This window comes from Amphibalanus amphitrite, unplaced genomic scaffold (genome assembly GCF_019059575.1).
Source record: "Amphibalanus amphitrite isolate SeventyFive unplaced genomic scaffold, NRLGWU_Aamphi_draft 000283F_arrow, whole genome shotgun sequence".
In the NCBI taxonomy this organism is placed as follows: domain Eukaryota; kingdom Metazoa; phylum Arthropoda; class Thecostraca; order Balanomorpha; family Balanidae; genus Amphibalanus; species Amphibalanus amphitrite.
The window spans coordinates 646,945-672,720 of NW_024881778.1; the positions used below are offsets into that span (position 1 = coordinate 646,945).

Consider the following 25,776-nt stretch of genomic DNA (forward strand, 5'->3'; position numbering starts at 1 on the left):
CAAGGTATCAGAAGAATTACCCGAGGCTATTGAGGTATCGCAGGAGCCCTCTGAGGCTCGGGAGGCTCTTGAGCCATTTGAGGTCGTCAACGTATCAGAAAAGTCATCTGAGGTTACAGAGGTACCTGAGAAGTCAACTGAGGTCGTCAAGGTCCCAGAGCCACCCTCTGAGGCTGCCAATGTCTCAGAGCAGCTCTCTGAGTCTACCAAGCCTCTTGAGGAGCCATCTGAAGTCAAAGTATCAGTGAAGCTTTCCAAAGCTAGCAAGGCTCCTGAAGAACCATCTGTGGTCAACAAGGTACCCGGTGAGCCATCTGAGGTTGTCAAGGCTCCCGATGAGCAACCTGAGGGCAAGGTATCAGAGGAGCCATCTGAGGTCGCGACATCTCCTGAGGAGCCATCTGAGGTCGTCAAGGTACCTGAGGAGCCGTCTGAGGTCGTCCAGGTATCAGAGGAGCCACCTGAAGCGGACAAGGTATCAGAGGAGTCATTTAAGGTTGTCAAGATACCAGAGGAGGCCTCTGAGGACACAAAGATATCAAGGGAGCCAGCTGAGGCCAGTAAGATATCAGAAGAGCCATCCGAAGTCGGAAAAACGTCAAAGGAGCCATCTGAGGTCGCCAAGGTAGACGATGAGCTAGCTGAAGCCTTTGAAGTGTCCGAGGAGACTTCTAAGACAACGAAGGCTCCTGAAGAGCCATGTGAGGTCGTCAAGGTATCCGATGAGCCACCGGAAGTCGTCAAACTACCAGGGGAGCCATCTGAGGCTACCAAGGCTTCAGAAGAGCCATCGGATGTCCTCGAGGTGTCAGAGGAAATATCTGGTGCTAGCAAATCTCTTGAGGAGCCACCTGAGGTCAAGGTTTCAGAGGAGTCCCTTGAGGTTACCAAGACGATCGAAGAGCCATCTGAGGTTATCAAGGTGCCAGATGAGTCATCTGGAGTCGTTGAGGCTCCCGATGAGGAATCTGATGTCGTCAGGGTATCAGAGGAGACACCTGAAGCAGACGAGGTATCAGAGGAGCCACCTGAAGTCTTCAAAGTACCTGATGAATCATCTGAGGTCGTCAAGTTTCCGAAGGAGCCGTCTGAGACTACCAAGGTATCAGAAGAGCCAGCTGAGGCCGTCGCGGTATCAGATGAGCCCTGTGAAGCTAGCCAGGTTCCTGAGGAACCATCTGAGTTCGTCAAGGTGCCCGATGAGCCATCTGAGGTTACAAATGTACTTATAGAGCCATCTGAAGTAACCAAGGTACCAGAGCAACCACCTGAGGTCATGAAGGTACCTGAGGACCCATCTAAGTCTATCAAGGCTCCTGAGGAGCCATCTGAGTCTATCAAGGCTCCTGATGATCCATCTGAGGTCGTCCAGGTATCAGAGGAGCCGTCTGATTTCACCAAGGTACCCGAAGAGCCATCTGAGGTGGTTAAGGTACCCGAGGAGCCATCTGAAGCTACCAAGGTATCAGAAGAGTCATCTGATGTCGCCAAGGCATTCGAGGAGCAGGAGCCTTTTGAGGCTACTAAGGCTCCCGAAGAGCAATCTGAGCTCGTGAAAATAGAGAAGCTATCTGAGGTTATTAAGGCTTCTGAGGAACCAGATGAGGATTTGAAGGTACCCGATTATTCATTTGAGGTCACCAAATTACCTGAGGAACCATTGGAAGTCGTCAAAGTATTAGAGGAGACCCGTAAGGTTACCACGGCTCCTGAAGAGGCATTTGAGGTCGTCGAGGTGACCGATGAATCCTCTGAGATCACCAAAGTATTAGAGGAGCCGTCTGAGTTCACCAAGGTACCTGAAGAGACATCTGAAGTAAAAGTTTCAGAGGAGTCATGTGAGGTCATCAAGGTACCATTGGAGTCCTCGGAGGTTCAAAAGACATCGAAAGAGGCACTTCAGCCCATCGATGAAGGGCCTTCTAAGGTTCTAACCGGGCTGAAATTGGCTGCAGGAGCTGTCGTTCTTGGCCCAGCTATCTTAGCCAGCAAACTGGGTGAGAAGGTGCGAGATGCCATGTCTGACAGTAAGGAAAGATCTGTATCTGCCGACGAAGCTCTTGACTCCAGCAAAGAGTTACCTGAACAAATTGTTCCTGTCGATGCTGCTAAAGAAGTGACCGACTTAGGCGGATGTCGTTTTGGCAAACCGAAACCTATGCCTGACGATATCACCTACTGGGCTGGAGAGAAGATTGACGACTCCTTCTACAAACCGTCATTGGTCACACCTCAGAGAGTGCCAGATGCACCGGCAGAGGACATTCCTCGTGCTGGCGGCGCCTCAAATGTGCATCTGAATATGGCTGAGCAGCAGCAGGCGCCAGGAGAGACTGGTTCTGTTCAGGAGCCTTCAGAAACAGTTTCAGATCAAGATGTGGCCAAAGAACCCATCAAACAGGACGGTGATTTCGACGCAGCCGACCTAAAGGCCATTGAACAAGTTTCCGATTTCTCAGAGTCTGTTCTAGAAATATCTGCTGATAAGGAAGCTGCGGTCGATGAATCAGTGGGTGAGCAGTCATCTGAGGTTTTGAATGCTGATGAAAAGGCTTCTGATAGCGAAGCATCATCTGGGAAAGTTATGAAATATGCACCAAGTGAAATTACAGTAACTGAAGAGAAGCCTACCGACACTGATGAGATGACAAAATCGTTAGATCCGTTGTCTGAAGAGCCTAAAAAGCCGTTTGACTCCACTGAAGGTTCTGACACTGCGCTGGAATCCACTGAGCCTCAACAACAATCGACAACTGAGAGGATTTCAGACCTACCGTCTGGTGCTGCTGAAGTTTTGGAGGTGAAATCACTTGGCAGTACTGCAGTTACCGATAACATATCAGATGAATTACGTGAGGGAACTCTAGAGGAGCCAGAGGATGGCGGTGCCAAAGCTGAGGAAAAACAGCATGACACTGCTGTGGGAATGGAGGAAAATCTGGCTACTGACACAACAATATCAGTGGAAAAACCAACTGATGGTACTGGGTTGACGGAAGAGAAAACTGCCGTTTCAACCGAGGTGGCTGAGGCTATTCCTAAGACGGCCGACGGACAGGAAAGTAACATCGAAGCAGTAGAGAAGAAATCAGTCGATATCCCTGAAATGACCGAAGCCAAACCTTGTGACATCTCACATATAACAGAGAGCGAGCCACATGATAGTGTTGAGCCTTCAGATGATAAGCCAGATGACTATTCCACAACTCCGAAGAAAGCGGACGCTGGTGCTGATTTGCGTGAGGGTGAAACTCATGAAGACAAGAAAACGACAGATGGCAAACCAGCTGATGCTTCTGAAATGACACAAGAGGCACCAGATATCACGGAGGTGGCCATGGTGAAACCAGATCATCTCGCAGAAATGGCTGAGGAAGAACTGGAAGAACATACAAATGTGACGGAAGCGAAGACAGCGGTTTCAGCTAAATCGAGTGACGTTACATCGGAAGATGTGTCTCAAGTGGTATCGGAGGATACCACGCAGATAAGCGAGAAGCCAGAAGTGGACGAGGAGAAACCGGAGACCAAGGCTGAGATGGCCGATGAGAAGCAGATTCAGGTCACCGAAACACCCGACAAAAAGCCTGTCACAGAAGTGTTCGAGGCCGAAGATGAACCACTCGATGACGCTGAAGTGGGTGATAAGAAAGCAGTTGATGTCACTGAATTGACTGTAACGACCTCGGGAGAAAACATCAACGTGGCGGATGAGGAAAAATTTATCAGTTCTGATGATACACAGGAGGATGTCAAGAAAGGCTCAGAAGGGAAAGGGGATGACAAGAGTGAAACTATCGAGCATCTCTCATTGGATGTTTCTGAATTGAAAGAGGAAGCCAGCAAAGACAAGGAGCTGTCAGGTGACGCCAGTGAAATACCCGAGAGCAAAACGAAAATGACCGATTCTACTGATGAAACGCCGGAAGTTCTGCCTGTTGTTGGGGGTGGAACATCTTCAAGCCCCGTTGTAGAGGAGGGCTCAGAGCTATCACCAGAATCAGAACCACAGGAGGAGCGTGAGTCTGCTGACGACTTGTTGTCGGCCTCGCCCCCGGTGCATCCAGCATCGTCCTCCTCGGAGAACGAGCCTGCGCTGGAGGGGGACAGTGAGGACGCGGCGCTCTCGTCGAGCCCTGCCGTCGAGGTGCCCACCGACGACGAGTTTGAGTTTCTGGGCCAGGACGCCCAATCCCAGGGATCGCCGTGTCGTTCTCCGCCAACGGAGCGACGGGCTCACACTAGCGGCGAGACATCCCTGACGGAGAGCTTCGAGATCCAGCACGTCTGGGTGTCGTCTGAGCCGTCGAAGAAGCCGTGGGATTGCGCCAGCGGTGCGGTTACATCGGAAGAAGTTTCGCCTGTCCACACTGCCGTCGAGACGAGTGAAGAGGAGCCGTCTCCTGAGCATCTCCTTTCGTGTGAGGAAATTGAGACTACCCCTAAGCATCTGCGCGAAACCAGCGAGCTAGAAATGGAGTCTGGCATTGGTCAAAGTGAGGCTGAACTAACTGAGAAGACGTCTGAAGGGTCACCGGATCAGGAGGAGTTCAAAACTCCAAGTGATATGGCTCTTGTGCCAGAAGGGATTGATATTTCTCCAAAGAAGGGCTTGAAGTCAGTAGAACATGACGTTGAATCTCCGAATGAGGCTGACCAGATGATCAAGTCGACTGGTGAGGGTGATGTTGCGTCTCCAAAGACCAGTGTAAGCTCCCTGGATGAGACGGCTTCCTCACCAGATGTGGCGCTATCAGCTCAGACTGACCCTGTCAAAGGGGCTGATGACGCTTCTGTTAAAACCTCAGTAACAGAAATCCCTAAATCAACTGAAACTGTCGCAGACACGGTAACAGAAACAGTTAAGACCGAAGCTCGGTCAGCAGAATCATCCATGCGGGTAAATGAAAATAGAGATTTGTTACTACTCCAGGAAGCTGCAGATACGCTCAAAGAATGCTCCGGCCAAACTACTGAACCCATTTCGGAGACGTCCCAGTCCCAGGTATTAGAAGACACATCAAGGCCAGCTCGTCAACTTGCCGGTGATGACCAATCACCGTGCCACACCCCACCTTCCAGCCCAGTTGAGGAACCTGAAACTCCCCGACTGTTTACGGGTTCCTTGAGCGCGGTCACTCAAGAGGAGGGTGTCCCTGATGTGACCGAGGATGTTGTGCGGGTAGAATCTGACGCTTCGTCTCCGGCCTACTCGGCGGGCTCTGCTGATTCCGAAGGCGCCCCGTCGGCTGCTTCTCGGGACGCTCCGTCAGTCGGGGTGCCCTCGGCGGTGTCGGCGGAGGGGATATCGGCCAGCTCCAGTGACCACCGCTCTGTGGAGTGGCCTGTGAGTCGCGTGCTGCATCAGTCGAGCTCGTCATCGCTGGCTGCCGAAGCGGCCGAACAGCTCCCGGCAGAGCCGACGCCAACTGAGGAGTTCCTCTCCCAGTCGCGCACAGAGACGACCGTGCGGGCGGAGCTCGTCGAGGAGGTTGTTCATGTGACAAACCGGATCCAGTTCCGCTCCGGCCTGGTGGCGAGAGACGTATTCGACTCGACGGCATCAGACGTCGGGCCGTGCAGCGCGGAGAGCGTGGACGGCAGTCTGGCCGAGTCAATGCCGGAGATCGTAGACTGGCCGGAGGACGTGGAGGGTGCCGGTGCCGAGGAGTCGAGCCCCGGGGACTCGAGTGATCCGGCCACTGCTGGAGACTTTGAGATCGTACCGAGGTTCGTTGATGAACTGGACGTCGTGCTTGCTGAAGAGGAGCTGGAGGCGAGAAAGGCGGCTGAAGAGCTGGCCGCGGGTGACGCAGCTGCCGCCGCGGCGCTTCCTAAGTCCGAGTCTGACGACAGGATTGTAGAGACCTTGGAGCGGGGTCGGCGGACGCCAAAGCTGGACCTGGAGTCGCGCATGTCGTCCATCGACGAGACGTTCCGCGACGACTGTCTGACGGTGCGCAGGATCGCCGAGTGGACCGCCAAGTCCCCGATGGACCCGAGGGGCGAATTTGCGCGGCCGATGCCAAAGGATGGCGCCAGTCCCAGTTCGGTGACCTGCCAGCCACCGTCAGCGTCCAGCGAGGCCGAGAGGTGGGGTGATGTGTCCCCGCAGGCCGAACTGTCAGCGCCGGCTGTCCCTGACGACGGTTCCTCGACCTCACCCTCGGCAGTGGAGGATCCTCGGCGTGAGTCTCCCACATCAGCCGAGGAAAACCCAGAGGAAAAGACTGTCATGACCTCGTCTACCGGCTGGGAAGGAGTGGGGTCTTCGGATGATGCACTGGCTCAGGGCCTCGGCGACTGGGAGGCCACAACTAAGCTGACTTCCGTCATGACAACCTCAACGGGATGGGAAAAGATATCTATGAGCTCATCAGAGGAACCGATGAGCGGCAGCGTTACAGCTGTGACTGTCGGCGACACTGGCAGTGGCTCGGGAATAATTGTGCCATGCACGGACCCGAGTAAGGTAGTCATAGATGTACTCGCATCAGGTAGTGGCGCACAGCCCGAAGAAACCAAACGAGACAGTACTCATTTTGAGGAAACGAAAACGGACTCAAGTCCACAACCTCTGGTCAAAACAGAGGTTCCTGCTTTGGAAAGCACACTTGCAGAAACGAAAGGTGACGATGAGGCTGGCGAGCCTCTGCTCGGCGCAGAGGCTCAGTCAGCCGAATTGAGTCACGATTCTGACAGAGCGGAACAATCCACCACGGAGCAGATCAGCGTGGTTCTGAAGGAAATCGAAGACGGTGGGCATGCTGACTACTACAGATCACAGGACACCACGGAGCTGTCTGAGTCTGCGCCCATCAGCATCACTTTAGAGAAAACTATCATAAAAACTAGCACGGAGCAGCCTGAAGAGCCGTGTGTAGATTCAATTGACCATCCCGAAACACCCTTAGAGACAACTACTGTTTCTGTTTCTGATGCAAAATCAGACAATGTAGATGTCATGTCTTCCCATAGCGTTGAATCAATAAAAGATGTGATGGAGACACCTGTGAGGCCTGAACAAATTGCTACGGCTGAGGTTGCCAAAACAACACAGGCAGTCGCTGAGTCTGAGCTAGATTTAACACAGGAATCTGAAGAGGATGCTGCACAATCTGGATCCCCTGCTCCCCAAGAAACTGGATCAAAACAGATGACTTCAGATACGACGACTGTTACCAAGCGAGTTGCGTTCGCAGAAGACGAGAGGACAGGAGTGGCTATGGGAGAGGTGAGGAAGGAATCACTGAAGGAAGTTTCTGAACCAGTCACTGCAACACAAGAATCTACATCTGAAACATCGATAGAGACAAAGACAAGCAGTATTGATGCAGTCACGGGCTCTCTGATGAGCGCCATACAACCAGTCGCCGAGACAAAGCACGATTCCTCTGAACCCTATGATGAGGACACAGATTTTACCGAAATGGCTTTTAAATTGAAACAAACCACACCTTCTCAGCCCACTGAAACCGACCAGCCATCTACAACAGAAACAATTGCTGAGGTGTGCTTACCTTTACAGCATGAACAAGACGATAAGGAGAAGTACGACGCTGAAAGAAGAAGCCCAACTGAGGAGGAAATGATTGCACAGGCTGAAGCGCTTCAGTACATTCACCTGGAGCCCCAGACTCTTTACCAGACCCAATCGGCTTCACTAAAAAGCGAATATGAGTTTCCGACAGTCTCAGGCTTCGAATTTCAGTCCGGATCAGAAGAAATACCGAAAGAAGAGAAAATGCCAGAAGCTGATCACTCAGAACTGGATAGCAAAGATCTAGGAACGAAGTCAGCTGGCGATCAAATCGAAGAACTGGACGCAGAGAGTGTGGACGTTCCAGGTACGCTGGCCGTCTCTCTTACAGAGGAAGTTTCTGGTCACTCTGCTGGTCAGCAGAAGCAGTCGTCGTCGTCCTCTGCCCCAACCGAGGCCCTGATGGCAGTCCTGGAGACCAGTCCACAGGAGAACACGGAGGAGATGATGTCTCAGGTGTGGGATCTGGGCTCCTCGCAGACGGAGGCTCCCTCAGACAGAACTTACGGCGCTGACGAGGTGCAGCGAGTGGAGAGGAAGCGAGAGAACTTCTCGGACACCGATGGCGAGTATGATGAGATGCCGGTCCTGACTGAATGGCTGGAGGAGCCTGCTTCCAAACCAGGCGACGAGTGTGAGATGATGGGAAGTGTCATTAGTCAGCAGGAAGATTCCCCCACAATTCTTGCGTCGGAATCGCCGTCGGATATTGGCACAGTTGAAGATCCTACCGCCAGTACGCCGCGCGAAACAGCGTTTGTAGCTTCAGCTTTACAAACGCCACCCAAAGATGACGAGGATCACAAAGAATCGGTAACAGCTGCAGAATCTTTAATGAGATCTGAAGGAGAACAGACTCTTGCCTCATCAACTTCCGATTTGACGCAGCTGGACTCACCGGCGCAGACTCCTCAGGGAGCTGCCGCTGAGCCCGCCGCCCTCGATTTCCCACCATCGGCACCTCCAGCGGAGGCGGATATGGCAACCGAACCGCCGCCGCCACCAGCCGACACGTCTGCCCGCAGCGAAGCCTTGTACGCGGAGGAGATCATCTCCCGTGAACTGGCCCGCTTCCGCGCCGCCCGCCAGGCGCAGGCAGACTCCTCTATGACTCCTCAGGAGCTGCAGGAGCGCCTCAGCTCCGACCTAGCCGAGGCGCTGGCAGCCACCCCGCCGCGCACACCAAGCAAGGAGAAACCTGTGGCGCTATACCTGAAGCCTGGAGCTCTGATTCGCGTCCGTGTGGAAAAGCGCCCCAGCACGGGAAAGCGTGTTACCGTGGTGACTCGAACGGTGGAGCATCCGACGGTTAGCCGGGCGCAGGAGCACGCTCACGACGCGGCGCCGGAGCCGACTCACCACGAGGAGCACAAGGAGATCGAGGAGTTCACGGAGTCTGACCTGACGGCGCTGCTGGCCGAGGTGCAGCAGATGTCCCGCGAGATCCGGCGGGAGGTGCGGGAGATCCGTCCGGGCATCCAGCTCACTCCGACACCAGACTCGACGCCGACGCCGCTCTCCGAGAGCAAGGAGCTGGCGGTGATGATGAAGCAGGAGCTGGGAACGGTTGACGAGGAGCTCGATAAACATCAGGCGGAGGGCGATGAAGCGGGAGATCTCACTGGAGAGACTCGTGACGTGGAGAGAGATCTGGGACTGGAGAGCGCGGGTAAGGACTCTGAAGCTTCTTGTCTCAAACTCGCCGATGAGAGTGTCAGAGAGATGCAAGCAGATAGGCGACAGGTCTCAGCTGACACAACAATAACCGAGGAAAGCTGTACGTCGGTTGACACGACGATGGAAGAAACCACCTTTTCTGAGTCTCACACTGTAACTTCAGAACATATGGCAACTCGAACTGAGGTAGCTAAGCATGTTGAGTCATTTACTATTGAAGACACTTCGTCCGAGTTTGAAAAGCTTATCGAATCCAGTGGGCGCGTAGTTCAGTGTGAGACGAGAGCTGACACCGCCGGAGAAGTGCTTGTTACGATGGATTCTACGATGACATCAGATGAATCGTTGGTCTCAAAGATGCAAGTCGGTGAAGAGTTTAAGATCACTAGTAGGTCACAAACTATATCAGATGACAAATCAGGGAAATTGGCACTTGTCACCATCGAAACTAGCTCAGTTACTGAACCGAAAATTGATGAGGGAGGCAAGCAGGGAGTGTCTGAGGCCCCGGAGCAGTCCGTGGCGGGTGCTGACACTCAGGAGCCTGTCCAGTTCCCCGCTCAGGTGGTCGATGTGGGCAGTCAGGCGTCGCGACGCTCGCCTGGTGACGAGATTGGTGACCCCGGTATGCACGGTGTGGTAACAGTGGCGGCCTCGACTGTCGAACTGGGATACGACACATCACCTGACGCTGTAACCTGCACAGTGGTGCCAGTGACAGAGGAAGGCGATCACACTCAGACGTCAGAGACCGCTGAGCAGGAACCGGAGCAGAGAGATCCCGTGGCACAGTATGTGACGAAAATCAGCACTGAAGTGACTCGTGAAAGCCGGGAAGGAGACGACATTACATATGTTACTACCATCTCCCTCGACGAGGGAGATACCACACACGAAACTGCGCAATCAGAAGAGGAAAGAAGGCATTCTGATGAAGCACCCGATTTAATTCCTGCATCTGGAGGTGACGATGTTTCTACCGTCACGGTCGAGCCATCACCGGTGTCTCAGACCGTCTCTTGGTCAGACCAGGGCCCCTCGGTAGCTCCGGCTGCTGAGGCTGCCGACAAAGCCGAGGAGAAGTCCACTGCGGTGGACTCACCCGAGGACGCGCCCGACGATCGTCAACGCTCGTCGGCTTCAATGCCGAGCACTCCGAGGCGTTTCCCCTCAGGACTGGCCACCTCCGAGGTGTTTATGCGCACGGTGGCCAGTGGTGATGCGCTCCAGTTTGTGTACAGTGAGCCGGACCTCAGCGCCGGCCGACAGCCCAACTACTCTTCGTTTGAGTTCTTCCGCATTCGTCAGGATCCTTCTGACGAACGATGGAGTCGCTCTCTGGAGCGTCTGCGCTCCAGTGGCGAAGAGTCGTCGTCGGCGTCTTCGCAGCCGTCGATTGAAGTGCTCGCCTCTTCGGCTGTGCCATCGAGTCACGCCTCTGTTGAGTCGACTCGCGGTGCCCGCGCACGGCCGGGACCGCATGGTGCAACGCCGAGAAAGCAAAAACGAACGGTCACGGGTGGCCCGCGTCTGGAGAAACAGCCCTCTGGCGGATCCGCGAAATCTTGCAGCAGCAAGTCGACGTCGTCAACGGGTACCCGCTCTAGTTTCGTATCCACGAAGGAGGGAACATCATCCTCCCGTTATGAGGTGTCACACTGCTCAGCCGTGTCCTCCAGAGGTTACAATGTGTCATCGTCCTCAACCACGTCATCTGGCCGCAGCTCCGCCTCGTCCGGAGTTGCTCCTCGCGCCACCTGCAAGCAGAGGCACGGACTTTCTTCCAGCTCCAGCTCCGGCCGCGATGCGGGCGAGCTGTCGTTCGGTGACGTGGAGGCGGTGGTCTTCTCACCACAGACCCCGATGTCAGGCACCTCGCCCGACTCGAAGACAGAGTCGTCCTGTGAGGTGGACATGCCGTCAGCAGGCTCGTCGTCGACGACAACTAGCTCATCACTGCGCTCGGAAGGCCGACGCGTCGAGTTTGACGACTCCTCGCTGTCGCCAGACGAGCCAACCACCTCGTTGGTGACCCAGATTGTGCTCGATTCGGGAGCGTCGTCGGGAGGAACGGTGACTAAGGACGAGAAGTCCACGTCTCCAGCACAAGCCGCTGCCGAAGCCGCGCAGCGCCACTCGTCTCCGCCGCGCCGCCATTCGCCGCAGCCAACGCGCGTCGCCTCTCCACCCGCGCCGCCCTCCCCGCCCAGGTCGTCGGCCGACGTTGTCACGCCCGTGTTCAGCGTCAAATCCAAGGTCGCGAAACGCATGCGCCACAAGTTCGAATATAAGCCCGAGAGTGGTGAGGGCGACTCCGAATAAAACACGAATAGCGCGCAACGGCGCTGCGATCGGCAGGGGGATATTACAGGGGATATACGTAGAAATATTTTGCTTCTGAGCTTAGCGATGCCCCTTGGTGGTCAGAGCCTGTTTTCTGACGCTTTTGCCCCCCGCGGTGCTCCTACGAGCACCGTTGAGCGTCAGGAGACTGTCTGGACTGCTGGGAGACCCGCGGCCTGCTCCAAAGCAGTGAGATTAACATCGCCATGCTTAGCTATCCGACGCCAAAGGGCGTCCCGTGCTGTGCTTCTTTCCGTTGTCGCTCTAGCGTAGTGTATTCTGAGGTAACTGGCGTCGGTTCAGGGTAGCGGGTAGCCGCTCTCGGCTGCCAGCGGTGGCGCCCAGCCGAGCAGTGAGAATGTGAGTGTCTTTCAGGGGCCGATGGGCGGGGTATGTGATAGAAGGATGGTACCCAAACCGCGCGGCTCCCGAGCCCGCAAACGCCAACTCTTACGACTGATTTTGAGCTCGCTCTAATACTCAGATGGTGTTCCTAGATGAGCAGGACGGGACTGTCCGTACCCCCTCGGGTTGAACAGGGTGCGCGCGAATTTATCTCTGAAATTTGTCTCCGTCCGCGGCTGCGCGGCTCCGAGCCGCCGCCGCGTCTCACCCGCACCCACCTTTCTCTCCCACGTGTCTCCCACTTCCTCTTCTACCCCTCCGTCCATCGGTGGCACCTGTTATCGTGTGGCACCCGCCATCCACCGGCTTCTCGCTCTTCGGTGCACGTTTCTCCTGTTCGGGCACAGCGATGCGATAATGACGCGAAAACCGTGGATCGGCCTCGTAGGCGGCTCGATCGCGCCGCGCAGGGTACGTCTGCCGCAGTGGCTCTGAAACTTCCGAGTTCATGACTTGGCGGAACTGTGACTTGCTGTCGTTGCCAATCAAAATCCGGTAGAAAGCTTATGGCATCCCAGGCACCCTGCTTCCCGCCTCGGCTGCTGACATGATTCAGAAGTTGCCGAGCCTCTGCGACAGAGTGGTGTGCATTTTTCTCGCCCGGCTCCAACTGAGTGTGCTTGAGACCCGCGGCCCTAGAACGCTACTGCTTCTCTGCCCGTGTACCTAGCGTTGCCGGTAGAAAGGCGATATACACATTGTTCCGTTTCACCTGATCTGTGTGGTGCTGGGAAGATAGTTCTCCAAAGTGCCTTGCCACCAGCATTGACAGTCACTGACTTGGGCCGTAACAGTTCAACCGATACCTACTTACCTGCTGATGTGACTGGAATGCTGCTGGTTTGGACGCATTGGTGATTGACTAGAACTACGAAAGAAGACGACAAATAGCGCCGAACTGGGGGGACACCGACGACATAATGATGGCTGGGAATTTCGATATCAATTACTTGGAAGTGCATACCGTGCATACAAATCACTGACTAGGAACACTAGTATTTTTAGACACATTTTTACAATGAGACGTTATTGTATAGTGTAACAGGAATTAACAGTCAGATACTAACTTCTATCATATGGTCGTCCAAACGAATGAACTTTCAGCTTGTTAACTCTATTGTTTTTAACGTTTCAAGAAAGAATATCAGTACCTCTACAACGGTATGATCTCATCTGCTGTCAACAAAGCGTTTTGCGTTCTCCTTCCAGATCGAAACTGACACTTCTTTTGAAGACGACGCTTTATTACCCAACACCTTATCCAATGAGCATATTTTGCGTAGTGTAGTCTTAAGCGTAGTTTTCACTCGCCATATCGCACTGACCCTAGTATTCACTAGGTATTAGAGCCGACTAAGTTTCCGTTAGCTGCCGCCATGGGCTCCAGGTCCCCCGCCGCCGCCCCGACGGTTCCTGACCTGCAGATTGTCGACGTCGACGAGTCGTCGAGCTCGTCCGACGAGTCGGCGGGGCCGTCCCGACAGACTGAGAACGTCGACCGTCCTGAGTCGACGGGCTTCTCCCTGGCCCCACCCTCCGACCCCGGAAACGAAGGGGAGACGGACCAGGAATCGCTGGGGTCAGTTGACGAGGCTGCGGCCGCCGCGGCTGCACTCGGATCCCGGGGAAGCGTAACGCTGCCCGACTCGTCGCCGATGGTGGTGCAGCTGCGAGAGACGGCCGGCGGGGGCGAGAGTGTCACCGTGCTGCCCGCAGAGGGAGAGCTGCGAAAGCTGTCGATGGCCGCCGCTCCGCCTGGAGTCACTGATGAGGAGCTGTGCGAGGATTCAGAGGAGGAGGAGAGGAAGGCGCCGCCGCCGACGCCCGGAGAGCAGGCCACCACACCGGTGGATGACGCTGACACCGTGACGTTCGTGGCCGGAAAGCAGACGGACCGACTGTCCGTGCCTGTGCCGGAGGTGGCGGTTACCACTGACGAGGAGGAGGTCACTCCCGAAACGGCGTCAACCTCGCCGCCAACTGCGGTCACGTCACCGGTGGCCGAGACCGGCGGCGCAGTGGCCGCAGCAGCGAAACCGAGCCGCCGGCGCCGCGGTCCCCGCCGCCGCAGCCGGCAGAAGGACCGCGGGCAGACGGTGCCCCAGCAGATGACGTTTATTGTCCCGGGCGGTGACGCCGACTCTGATGACGCCCAGTCGCCGCCGGCGCCGGCGCCGCGCCGTCGTCCCGAGTCGTCCTCGAGTCGGCGGTCCCGTCAGACGCCGAGCCCGTCGCCGGAGCTGAGCGCCGTACAGCGCCGGCTGCACCGCTGGCCGGAGGGCTACTGTGGCCTGGAGGAGCTCTGCGGCCTCCCCACCGACGAGGAGTACCTGTCGGGCGGCGAGGACCCGGCCGTGGGCCGCTCGGCCGCGCGCCAGAGACCCTCATTCTCAGCGACGGCCGCGGCGGCTGCGGCGGCGGCGTTCTTCGCCCGGCTGGAGGATCTGACGGGCCGCGTGTCCAGCCTGGAGACGTACCACGACCCGGACCAGGAGCTGCGTGAGATCGTCGAGACAGCGCGCCGCGAGAGTCTGAGTGTGCAGGAGGTGCAGCGACTCCCCAACACGGACGGCACCGACCTGGACACGGACTCGACCGGCTCCGAGGAGTGGGATCTGGACACGGCGCTGCGCCGGCTCTCCACAGTCCCGAGCCCGAACCAGGCGGGCGACAGGAGCCAGTCCACCGGCGACTCGGACCTCTCCGATGAGGAGGGCTGGAGCCTCCAGGAGGCGCTGCGCAGACTGAGCGTGGACGCCTCCCTCCTGCCATCCCCCAGGAGGAACATGGTTCGTATTTCGGACAAAGGTGTCAGTGAAGAGCCTCTGCCCGAAGGGATGCAGCCGAAAGACGAGCTCAGCACTGGCGAGGACACCGAAGGAGAAGACATTGAGACGGATGGTTACCTCGGGATAGCCGATATGCCTCGACGTCCGTCGACGCCCGGTGTTCACGCGGCCTTAACCCTCCTGGAGTCTACACTGGTCGTCATGGAGGATGGCGAGAAGCTGCGTCGCCGCGGCATGCCCGACTTCAAGTCTTTCTCCATCGACGTTCCGGAGCCGGCTCCGCTGCGCGAAGGGGAGACGTTCGTGGCGCTGCCGGGACGAAAGAAGCGCCGCCAGAAGCTGGACGGCCTGGACCTGGCCTCCCTTCTGACCGACACAGAGGAGGTGGCCCTGGGCGAGGTGTACCGCAGGAGGAGGTCGTCCGTTATGGTGGAGTACCTGCTCGACCTGACTGAGCCGTCTGCCAAGGCGTCTGGTCAGGAAACTAAGCGCAATAAACAGCAGAAGGAAGGGAGCGGCTCTCAGGAGTCGGGCAAACAGGAGCAGACGAGGCGCCGGCGTCAGCATGGGGCGACGCTGGAGGCCCGCGCGCCGCCTGGTGGACGGAGAACCGAGACAGAGGTTCCTCAGGCCGCCGGTAGACGGCGCCAGGGAGGCGAGGCGCGGTCGGCGGCTGGCGGGAGGAAACCGGCAGCCCGTGGCGGCAGGATGCAGAACGGAACCAAGTAGACGATTGTTTTGCTGTAGGCTTAGGTTGTTCGTAGTTCTTATGTTTAAATAGCAACAAAAAATAGGAAGCATTTCACTTACGTTTTGTATTTATCAAACCTTATAGCCATCCAGGTGTATATATTTCCTTTCTTCCGATATTTATACCCTCCTCTTATAGGTGAGCAGCTTATGACACAATAATATCACTCACGTTGACACAACGTCAGCACCAAATTATCACGTTCCCAAACCCTCTATCAGCGTACCGGGTAGAGCACCGTGCTAAGCAGAGGCCACTGTGCCAGAGTAGAGTCCCTCGGAACACCGAGCACCCGGCCCAGAGCACCGAGGGTCACTGTTCCGAACCTCCCGCCCTTGTAAACTGAGCACCAGTGGCACCACGGTAGCACCGACCCCAATCACCAATCACTGACACCGATCACCGACCAACGTCACCGACCACCGGACCATTTCAACAACGCCGTCCGAAGACGACTTCCACTGCGCGCACCGAGTTGGCGCGCCATCGGACACCGAAACACTATCGAGAACTACAGAAGCCTGCGGCCATGCCTGGGTGTCGGACGGAGCTGCGGCTGGAGGTGCACAGCCCCGCCTGCGTCTCTGCGCTGTTCGTCAGCTTCCACAAGACTGTCTGCCTGGGAGGTGCCCTCGATCGGTCTCCGCCGCCGTCCCCGCTGCCGCCGCCGCTGCCGCCGCGAACGCTGGTGCCGGCGGGTACCGTGCAGCAGAGACTGGAGCGGCTGTCCCGCCGCGCGGCGGTTGTCCCGGAGTGTCCTCTGAGCCGCGCCGGACCGACCCGGCGCTCGCTGACGTACGCCGACTGCCGCCGCTTCTGGGACCGCCGCTCAGATGGTACGCACCGTCTCTGAGCTCTGCGCCGCGGTCAGGTCAGGGTGGGAACAACGGGGAATCTCTGGGCCAGGTCAGGGTGACACAGCGGGCTATCTCTGGGTCAGGTCAGGGTGGGTCAGCGGGGAGGTCAGGGTGACACAGCGGGCTATCTCCGGGTCAGGCCCCGCGGCCAGGTCAGGGTGGGTCAGCGGGCCATCTCTGCGTCAGGGCGGTCGGGATATCGTCTGATTAGGAGGGCAAACAGGGAGGGCAGGTCAGCAACACACCTGTGGCAGGCTCCAGTGTTATTATAACGGTGATATTAGTCCCCGCAACCTGTCACATATTTTTTTTTTTTTTTGGGGGGGGGGGGGAACAGGTCAAGTAAAAAAGTCAGTGGGATGAAGCGTAGAACTTGCTCGATAGGACCGCAATAACTCAGTATAGCTGCACGATTTTGTCATACCATCCCGCTAACAGAAGTCGGGACTACCACAAATAAATATCCTTAAGCAATTCTTCACACAGCTTCTGAAATACGGTCACAGGGCCCCTTCAGTCGCCATATACCTACCCTCGCTGAAATATCCTCAAAATAGCCACGTCTGCTCCCTTAGTTAGTTTCTGCAAGTCTCACATGAGTGCAAATACAGGGGTGAGGTGGTACCTACCTGTCTTCTGCTCTCCTCCCAACAGGTACGTAATCACATCTTCAGAAATCTGCTGATGATCAGTCGTCCAAAGCTCAGGTAAGTCAGCCAGTCATTGCGTACGTCGTGCAGCGCCAGTCTAATTTCTCTCTTCCTTGTGTTTCAGGAGATCTTCAGAAGTCCGAGGCTGCGCAAAACGTCGAGGAGAAAGGTATGTACCGAGACGAATCGAACTCGTCTTAGATGCTGTGTATGATTTAATGGCCGTGTACCTACTGGGGCGCTCGAATGGTGGTGCGGCTGACTAAACATACAAGATAGCAATAAAGCGGGTTCTCAGAAGAAAATGCTTTTGAAATCACTACCCACTCCGTGACACATCGGATATATATTCTGTAAAAGTTACTTATAAATATACCTATCTCAGACTCGTTTTGTTGACTAGTTAACCCCTGCCACCATTCGAGCGACCCAGTAGTCGGTCCAATCGGACTATGCTATCTCAAAGGCCCGCTCACGGAGCCTATAGTCGGCGCGGGCCCTCAGAGGGCCGGCCTCTCACACTGTGTGTCACATGGAGCGAGTGGTCCTGCCTTACCGTGATGTGTGAGCGGGTGTCGACCTCGTAACACAGGTACCGAGCGTATGTTAGCACAGAGAGATTGGTCGAGCGCTGCCAGTTCCAAATACCTGCAACTCCATGCGATGAATGAGTGACCTCTCCTCTGCCTATGTGAGTGAGTGAGCTGGTTCCTTTTCACCGTGAGTGAGTGAGTGTTGTGCTCCTAGTATGAGCGGTGTGGAGTGCCCCACTGAGCGAGTATGGTTGGCTCGTGCCCGTCTGTTCGTGATCTCTGAGCCCACAGGCCCGCAGCTGGCAGCAGGGTGTGAGAGTGTGAGAGTGTGAGAGTGAGTGCGCCCCCTCCCGCCCACCTCTACGGCAAACCCAGTTAGCACAGCGCAGCGTAGTTTACCTATATCCGCCGAGCTCGGCCGACAGTGGCGCCGCCGGCGGTCGCTGCTGTAACTGCTAGTTGGTCTGACCAGCTGCCTTCACACAGATGTTTCGGCAGATGGCGCGCCGGTCGCCTCCGCTCCGCCGCAAGGTACAGGTTCGGGCGCAACAATGCTCCACTTTGTTCTCGGACAAAATTCGCCATTTTCTCGACAATATTCGTTATTTTCTCATGTGACTGCAGACGAATTTGGTTCATTTGTTCTGTAAGTCGGGATTTTTGCTTTTTCATAGCATCATTGAGAGGCCATGCCCGTTTTGGGGGAAAATGTTCGCTTTTGCATCGTTCTACAGTCATTTTTTCGTCATGGTCGACAAGCATTAAATATTCAATTACCTTCATATCAATTTCATATCATTTTGATGTTTTTTTATTATATTCTGGATAAAGTACTTGAAGTAGATTCCGAACAAAGTGGACATTGACGGCGGTGCGTGACCACTAATCCGAGTGACGTCCCGTAGCGCTAACACTCGCCGTCTGTGAGGTCGTCTCCGCTGAACCAGCTAGCTGGGTTCTCCGACCCGCCTGGTCGCTCCGCCACCGAAACTTTCTCACACCGAGCCGGCACGACTGTCAGACTCTCTCCACAGTGCCAACGTAGTGCCCGTCTCACACTAGGTCCACTCCGTAGTTTTCTGGCGGCTCGATGCAGCTCTATTTCCAGTTGTCTAGTCTCTCCAGTTTTCATTGTGACTCAATTCTATCAGATTTCCCTACATAAAGGCAGTGTTTGTTTCGTCCAAAGTAACTGAATGTTTCCAAATAACAGCTCTGTCTGCCCGATAACACTGCTCGTTCCATAGTCGCGTTTTCTTGCACGCCAATGTGCTCCCAATCGCCTGTCGTAGCACCGTTCACTTTTCAACAGTTGCTAACGACAATGCCACCTCTGTCGACTCTTTGCACTTGTCCCACGCAGTTGTTTGGCAACCGCTAACCACTTCTGAGCTCGAGATGACGTCACCATTGCCTCCGGACGCCGCTGATTGGCCGCCTCGGACCACCTCTGAGATGACGTCACACCTGCCGCCGGACGCCGCCAATTGGCCGCCGCTGACCATCACCGAGGAGTGGCCGGTGACGTCACTCGCCGGGGGACCGGGCAGCCCCCGCTGGGCGCCGCTGGCTGTCGCCGACCGCGACCTTCTGCCCGGTGACCTCGGTGACCTGGGGCTCTCTGGTGACCTCGGTGACCTCGGGAGTCTCCCTCGTCACTCGGATGATACCGCCACAGCCGTGCCGACATCCGCCGCTGGGTTCCCTCCTGTCCAGAAGCCCCTGCCTGTTGACGTCACGGCTGACCTGACGGGTGACGTCACGGCCTCGGTGAGCCCTCTGAGCGAGTTCGCGGACGCGGCGGCCGGTCCTGCGGGCTGGGACTCCTCGGACGCGGAGGTTGAGACGGCGCCGGACATCAGCCTGACGGAGCTGCCGGCTGGCGCCGAGCTGGACCAGGACCAGTGCCGGCTCATCAGCGTGGCGCGACAGCTGGCCGACGTGGCGGAGGGCCTGCGGAGCCTCTCCCTGACCGAGGAACCAGAGCAGGACTGGGCCAACTCGCTCCTGGCCTCTCCCGAACCGGAGGTGGGCAGAGATCCACTCGTGGGGGAGGAAAGCGGAGATACTGCCCTTGGAGAAGGCAAAGCTCTCTTCCAGGATAAGCCAGGCAGGATCTCATCTCAGAGAGAGAACATAATTCCCTCTGTGCGAGAGGCGGACGGCTCGGTGAGGCGCTCGGCGGTGGCGTTCGGGGGCCCATCGAGCCTCGCCAGCGGTCCCAGCCCGCCGGGCAGTCCGCTGGGGGACGCTTCGTGGGGCGGCGGCGGTCTGTCCCTCGGGCCGCCGACCCTGAGCGGCTCGGATGAGTCCCTGGGGCCGCACATCCAGCGCACTGACTCCACAGAGGAGGAGGACCAGGGACCGGTGTGTGCCCAGGTGCGGCTGGTGGTCCGGACCCGCTCCCCGGGCTGCGAGGCCGTCGAGATCCGCAGCATCCGACAGTTTGTGAGCGGGGAGCCGGGCCGGCTCGAGCGGGCCTTGCGCGCTGGCTCGGCGGCGGCCCGGAACCCGCCCGCCGGCCCTTTCGAGAGCCAGAGGTGTGTGACTCGCGCTGAAGTGGCGGCCAGGTCTGCGGAGGCGCAGCGTCCCGATGACCTGGGACTGATGGCCACTCTCCAGGGAGAAGGTCGAGGTAAGACGCGATACTCTGAAGATAGAGGACGGCGATGTGGCCGGTCTTTCAGAGTGGGGTTCCCTTAGCTAACCCAGTGGATGCTCTTGCCTTCGCCTGCAACCAGCGCCTCTGGTTCGTATGCAACGTTTGTCCGGTGCTAGAGTTTGTCTTTCGGCGTATGTTGCTAACCATTAACACAACAGGCGATGTTTTATGCATCTCTGGCATGGAATATCTGCTGTATTTTTGTGCATCAGCGAAGTTTGATTTCCTTCCCCAAAGATGGTATTTGGACACCAATTGCAGAAGTCTGTGGATGTTCCAGTCTAGGGTCAGTGTCTTCTCTGTCGCTTCTGTGCTCCTGGTGACCTGTGGCCCTACTCTGTGTGACTGGACACTCTGTGTCTGCCGTCTCTGTTTCCGCTCAAACGTGTCTGTGAACCAGTTGGAACCTCCGGCGCCTCACAGATCGAACACTGTCTTTATGTTGGGAAATCTCGTCAGTTCTGTACGGTAGCATTATGACACACTAGTTGGCACACCGTCGCTCTCTGGTGGTCGCAGTGACTACATTTGTAGGGCGGTCATCGCGGTTATGTTCTCCTCTGTAGCCAGCTAGTTTCGTCTTGGTCTGTGGCTCCGGCACTGCATGCGCCGGACCGTGCACGGTGTGGAGTGCACTAACCGCCGACAGGGCGCGGCGCCCTGACGCCACGCTCGCCTCTCACCCAGCAGGCGCGGCCGGCAGGGGCTCGCCGGGCCTGCGGGGCGCCGCTGCCGCTCGGCAGGCCGCCCCGGAGCCCAGCGAGGCGCTCCGTACGCCCTCGCCACCGGCGGAGCGGCCCGCCGAGGACGCGGCCGGCCGCCAGTCGGTCTCCTCGTGGGCGTCGTCCCCACCAGAGCTGCTGGACGACTACCCCCGGCCGTCGTCCAGCCGCTCCCCGTCGGTGACGTCACGCTCACCGTCTGTGACGTCATCGGCCAGTGACGTCATGGAGCGTGTGCTGCAGCCGGACGTGATCGCGGGCACTCCGGAAGCGGAGAGCTATTTCCGCGATCAGTCGCGCAGGATGTTCAAGCACGCGCTGCGCGGTGACCTCGATATCGACGTGGATGATCTGGACACGCTGGCCCCGGGCTCTGGCCTCTATGTCATTGAAGGCGATGACGAGGGCGACGACTCTGAGGTGGTTGTCGTCGAGGGGGGCCGTGGCGTTCCTCTGCCGGGTGCCGGTCTGTATGTGAGGCCCGATGGCCACGCGGCGGAGCCGACCCGCGAACTTGATCAGCCGGGTGGCATCGCCGCGCCAGAGCCCGCCCAGGCCGGTGCGACGGGTAGGGAGTCCGACAGTGCCGTGCCCCCGGCCGCTGACGCAGGCGCCGCCGCTCCGGGGCGCTCGTCGAGCTTCGAGCGCCTGTACGACGAGATGGAGCTGGCCGCCGTACCGGGCGCCAGCGCTGTCTCGGCGGAGCGGCTGGAGGGCCGCATCGGCGACCGGTTCGACACGCGGACGCTGCCGCGCGCCTCCAGCTTTGAGGACGTGTACCGGCGCGCGCTGGACGAGGACGAGGAGCCCACCTCTGAGCACTCGGACGAGTCAGACGCCACCTACCCGTCCGTCATAGCAGTTGAGCCCGCCGCCGCGCCCCCGGCCGCAGCGCAGTCCGGGGATGCCGGCGGACCGGCTGGTCCTCAGACGGCGGCTGCTCCCGAACCGGCCACCGAGCTAGGCTTGGACTCAGATGATGAGTTCGAGTTCCTCGAGCGACAAATGGCGGGCGAGGAGCCGATTGAGGGTGGCTCAGGCGAGGCCATTGCTGAGCACCCTGCTCCAGCCGACCCGGTGACCGATTCGCCTACAGAACTAGGTACGGCTGTAGAGCCCGACGCCGGCTCCGGCAGTGATTTCGAACTCCTAGAGCGGCAGCTCTTCTCTGAGGGGGACGACGTCGATGCTGATGAGGAGTTTGAGAGACTCGAGCGGCAGCTGGCTGCCGAGGATGCAGCGCGCTCTGCCGCTGGTTTCGTGACCAGCAGGGCTGCTGATGGCGAGGGCACGAGCGGCGTGCGTGCCCAGCCGGCCGAGCGGGGCGGCGCTGAGCAGTCGGTCGCTCCCCTGAGTCCGTCGCCGCCGGTCGAATCTGGTGCTGGTGGTGTCCCGGAGAGCTCGCCACCCGAGCGGGCCTCTCCGGAGCCGCTGGTTAGCACGCCGACTGGTGGTCGTCGGGCAGCGCCCGTGCAGCGTCACGAGACGTTCCACCACGTACCGCGCGTCACCGTCACTGACGCCGACGACGTTCGTGACGTCACCGACGGCGGCGAGGAGGGCGTCGTCACCGAGCCGGACGAGGAGAGCAGTGACAGCGACCCTGGCGGCGGCCGGCCCATCATCGTCGAACTGGCCGATGACGATGACGCCACAGGTAATCCGTGACCTGAGCGCGTGGTGTCGTGACTAACACCGCCCCGGCCGCCTGGCCGCTCCTGTCTTCCACTGGGCACAATTTAACTGAAAAGCCGCCCGCTGCGCTGTATCTGGGTTTGCCGTAGCTGTGCCCCGTGTTGCGTGTCTGCGTGTGAACGTGCCAGTCTTTACTAGCCCACTGCCCTAACGTGGTGTTTGCAGGTTATACGAGTACGCTATGCTGCGTATTATGTTTCAGAGCACTCATCTGTGTTCCGGCACCAGGCGATTAGCGTCGTTTGCCAGTGTAACTGCGCGATGCGCACGCTGCTCTAATAGGTGTCTGTGATTCTTTCTCTCCTTAGATGTTGTGCATGTCAGCGCGCACGCTGGGCTGGATCTTCCGGCCCCTTCCGCCGAAATCGAGTCCGACTTCGGCCCGATGGTCACCAAGTTTAGCGAAATAGACACATGCATTCCACATATCGATAGTGGGATGGAGGCTGCCGCCGCGGCTGGCTCCCGCCAACCCCTCCACATCACTCCCCGAACCCTTCGATCCACCTCGCCCAGCAGCTCCGCGTCTGAACTCGATGTCGAGGACTCGCGACCGCGGCGGAAGAAGTTAAAAAAGAAAAAGTCTCGTAGTTCGCAAAGTTCGCAGACCGGTGACTCGTCGTCGTCATCTTCTGACGAGGCAGAAGCTGACGCTTCACACAAACAGTCTCCAATTAAAAAGATCAAAGCGTTCTTCACCAGATCTCCAAAGCACAAGGACGGTTCCCCGCAGCGCGCGGCGCCCGCCCCCGTTGAGGCACCGCTGACGTCGAAGGTGGGCAAGGTCTCCATCTCTGGCGGTGCTCAGGGTGGCGCGGCCGGTGGCGCCGCACAGGGCGGCGCCGGTGCGGGAGGGAAGGATGACAAAGGTCGTGGCACTGGCGGCAACGCCGGCGGCGGATCCGGTGGAGGGGACAAGGACGGCAAGGATAAAAAGTCAGGGAAGGACACGGCAACAGAAGATAGCTCTCATGAAAAGGACGGAAAGAAGAAAAAGAAGCGGGATAGTTCGTCGTCATCAAGTTCTTCAGAAAGTGAGGATGAAAAGAAAAAGAAGAAGGCTAAGAAGTCGAAGAAGCCGGCGATAGAGGAAGAGGTTAAGGAGCTGATTGTACCGGCCGGTGGCGTCCTCGAAGTGTACAGCTTCAAAGACGGACAGAGCCGATTGGTAGTTACGAAGGACATCACCAACGAGCCCCAGGCTCGTATCCCCGAGGGAGCTAAGATCGTGGTCGACAAGCACCCGGACGGCTCTGACCGCCGAGTCTGGACCCAGTCGGTCGACACGGATGCCGACATTCAGCTCACTGAGACGGATGACATGACCACTGAAACACTTAGCGACGGAACCATTAAGAACACGTATCGGCCACGACGCGGCTGGCGCCTAAGGCTAGGAGAAGGTGACGAACCGGACAGTGCCAAGAAACCAAAGAAAGAAAAGAAACGCAAAGAGAAGAAAGAGAAGACAGAAAAGGGCTTCTTCGGAAAGCTGTTTGGTGGCCGGAAACATGGCGAGTATGAGGTGAGCGCGCCTCACCCAGACGAGGCAGTTTCAGGAGTCCAGCTGCGAAAGGTTGAAGGGCACTCGGAAGTCGATGGAACGAAGCGGAAGAAGAAGCGCGATTCCTCGTCTAGCAGCTCTAGTAGCAGTAGCAGCAGCGACAGCTCCGGTGAAGAGGGGCCCAAGGGTAAAAAGATGAAGATGAAGGTGCTTCTTTGCAAGCTCACCCCACCGAGACCAGACTTTGCCATCCCTGAAGAAGCGGAAATTCATGTAGTGGATAGTCCGAACAAGTCCCGTGATCTGGAAATTGTGTGTGATATCACCAATAATCCGTACGCTTTGGTCCCAAAGGACGCGCAGGTGGGAACGGAGCGCACGTCTGATGGAAAGCAGCGTCAAGTGTGGCGTAAGACGGTCAAGGCTGAACCCAGCGTCGTCCTACCAGACGTGAAGAAAGCAGTGGAGAAGAGGGAAAAACGATCAGATGGCAGCATTGTCACCATTTACATCCCGAAGAAGAAGTGGGACTTGAAATATTACAAGGAGGGTCAGACATCAACTGGATCGGAAGAGGAAGTCAGCGAGTACGAGTATCACACCCAGGCCGATGGCAGTGTCAAGAAAGTGAAGAAACCTAAACTCGAGACAAAGAAAAAGGCGAAGAAGCCTCCCAAGGAGAAGAAAATGAAGATGGAAAAGCTTGTAAAAGCCCTCGTGAAAAATCCAGATTTCAAAATTCCAGAGCGTGCTGATATTGAAGTTTTGGAACACCCCAACGGCAAGCGAGAGCTGTTGGTTGTGAATGATATCACAAAGCGGAGGGCTCCAAAGCTGCCTCAGGGTGGTGCCGTCACCACGCGCACTTATCCAGATGGCAAACAGAGGAAGGTCTGGATAAAAACTGTGCCATGCAACGCCTCTGTCAAGCTGCCAAACGTGCGGAAAGCGACCGAGGAGCATGTGCGCCTGCCAGAAGGTGCCTCGAAGGTTATATACCGTCCCAAAAAGAAGTGGGACTTTGATCTAGTCACTAGCGACAGCTCAGCGAGCAGCGAGTCGTCCTCAGAGAGTGACGATGACAGTAAGCGAGAACTCAAGTTTCCTGGTAAGAAGATCGAAATTCAAGAGCTCATCGACAGTCTCGTTGTCGCCAAACCTGATTTTGAGATCCCGCCGAGGGCTGAGATCGAAGTGCGCGACTCAGCCGCTGGCAGACGAGAGATTTATATCCGAGACGTGGCTGGAGGCAAGATACCTCAGGGCGCAAGCCTGCGAGTGGAAACGCTGCCAAATGGGAAAGAGAAACGCACATGGGTGAAGACAATCAAGGCGCGACCTGAAATTCCGCTTAGGAACGTGCGAAAGGCGGTGGAGACTGGTGGTGACTTGCCGGATGGAACGAAGTATGTTCTGTATAAGCCGAAGAAGTCATGGAAATTCAAAAGTGCCAAGAAAGTGGACACCAGCTCAGATTCCGATGCCGAGAAGGTAAAGGCCCAGAAAATAAAGATCAAGGGTCACAAGATCGAGATGGTCAATCTGCTCGACAACCTGCTGTATCACAAGCCCAATTTCCAGATACCTCCACAAGCAGACATAGAAATTCATGACCTTGACGCGCAGCGGCGGCAGGTGATCATTCGGA

At 57.2% G+C, this 25,776-nt stretch overlaps 1 protein-coding gene across 1 annotated transcript in view; it reads left to right on the forward strand.

Annotated features, from left to right (window-relative positions):
• Window positions 1-25,776, forward strand: part of LOC122387345 (ankyrin-2-like) — a 337,978-nt gene that overhangs the window by 265,150 nt on the left and 47,052 nt on the right. The window contains exon 43 of the mRNA XM_043377461.1: window positions 17,137-17,181. Within this exon, the coding sequence (XP_043233396.1) occupies window positions 17,137-17,181 (45 nt within the window). The remainder of the gene's footprint in view (window positions 1-17,136; window positions 17,182-25,776) is intronic.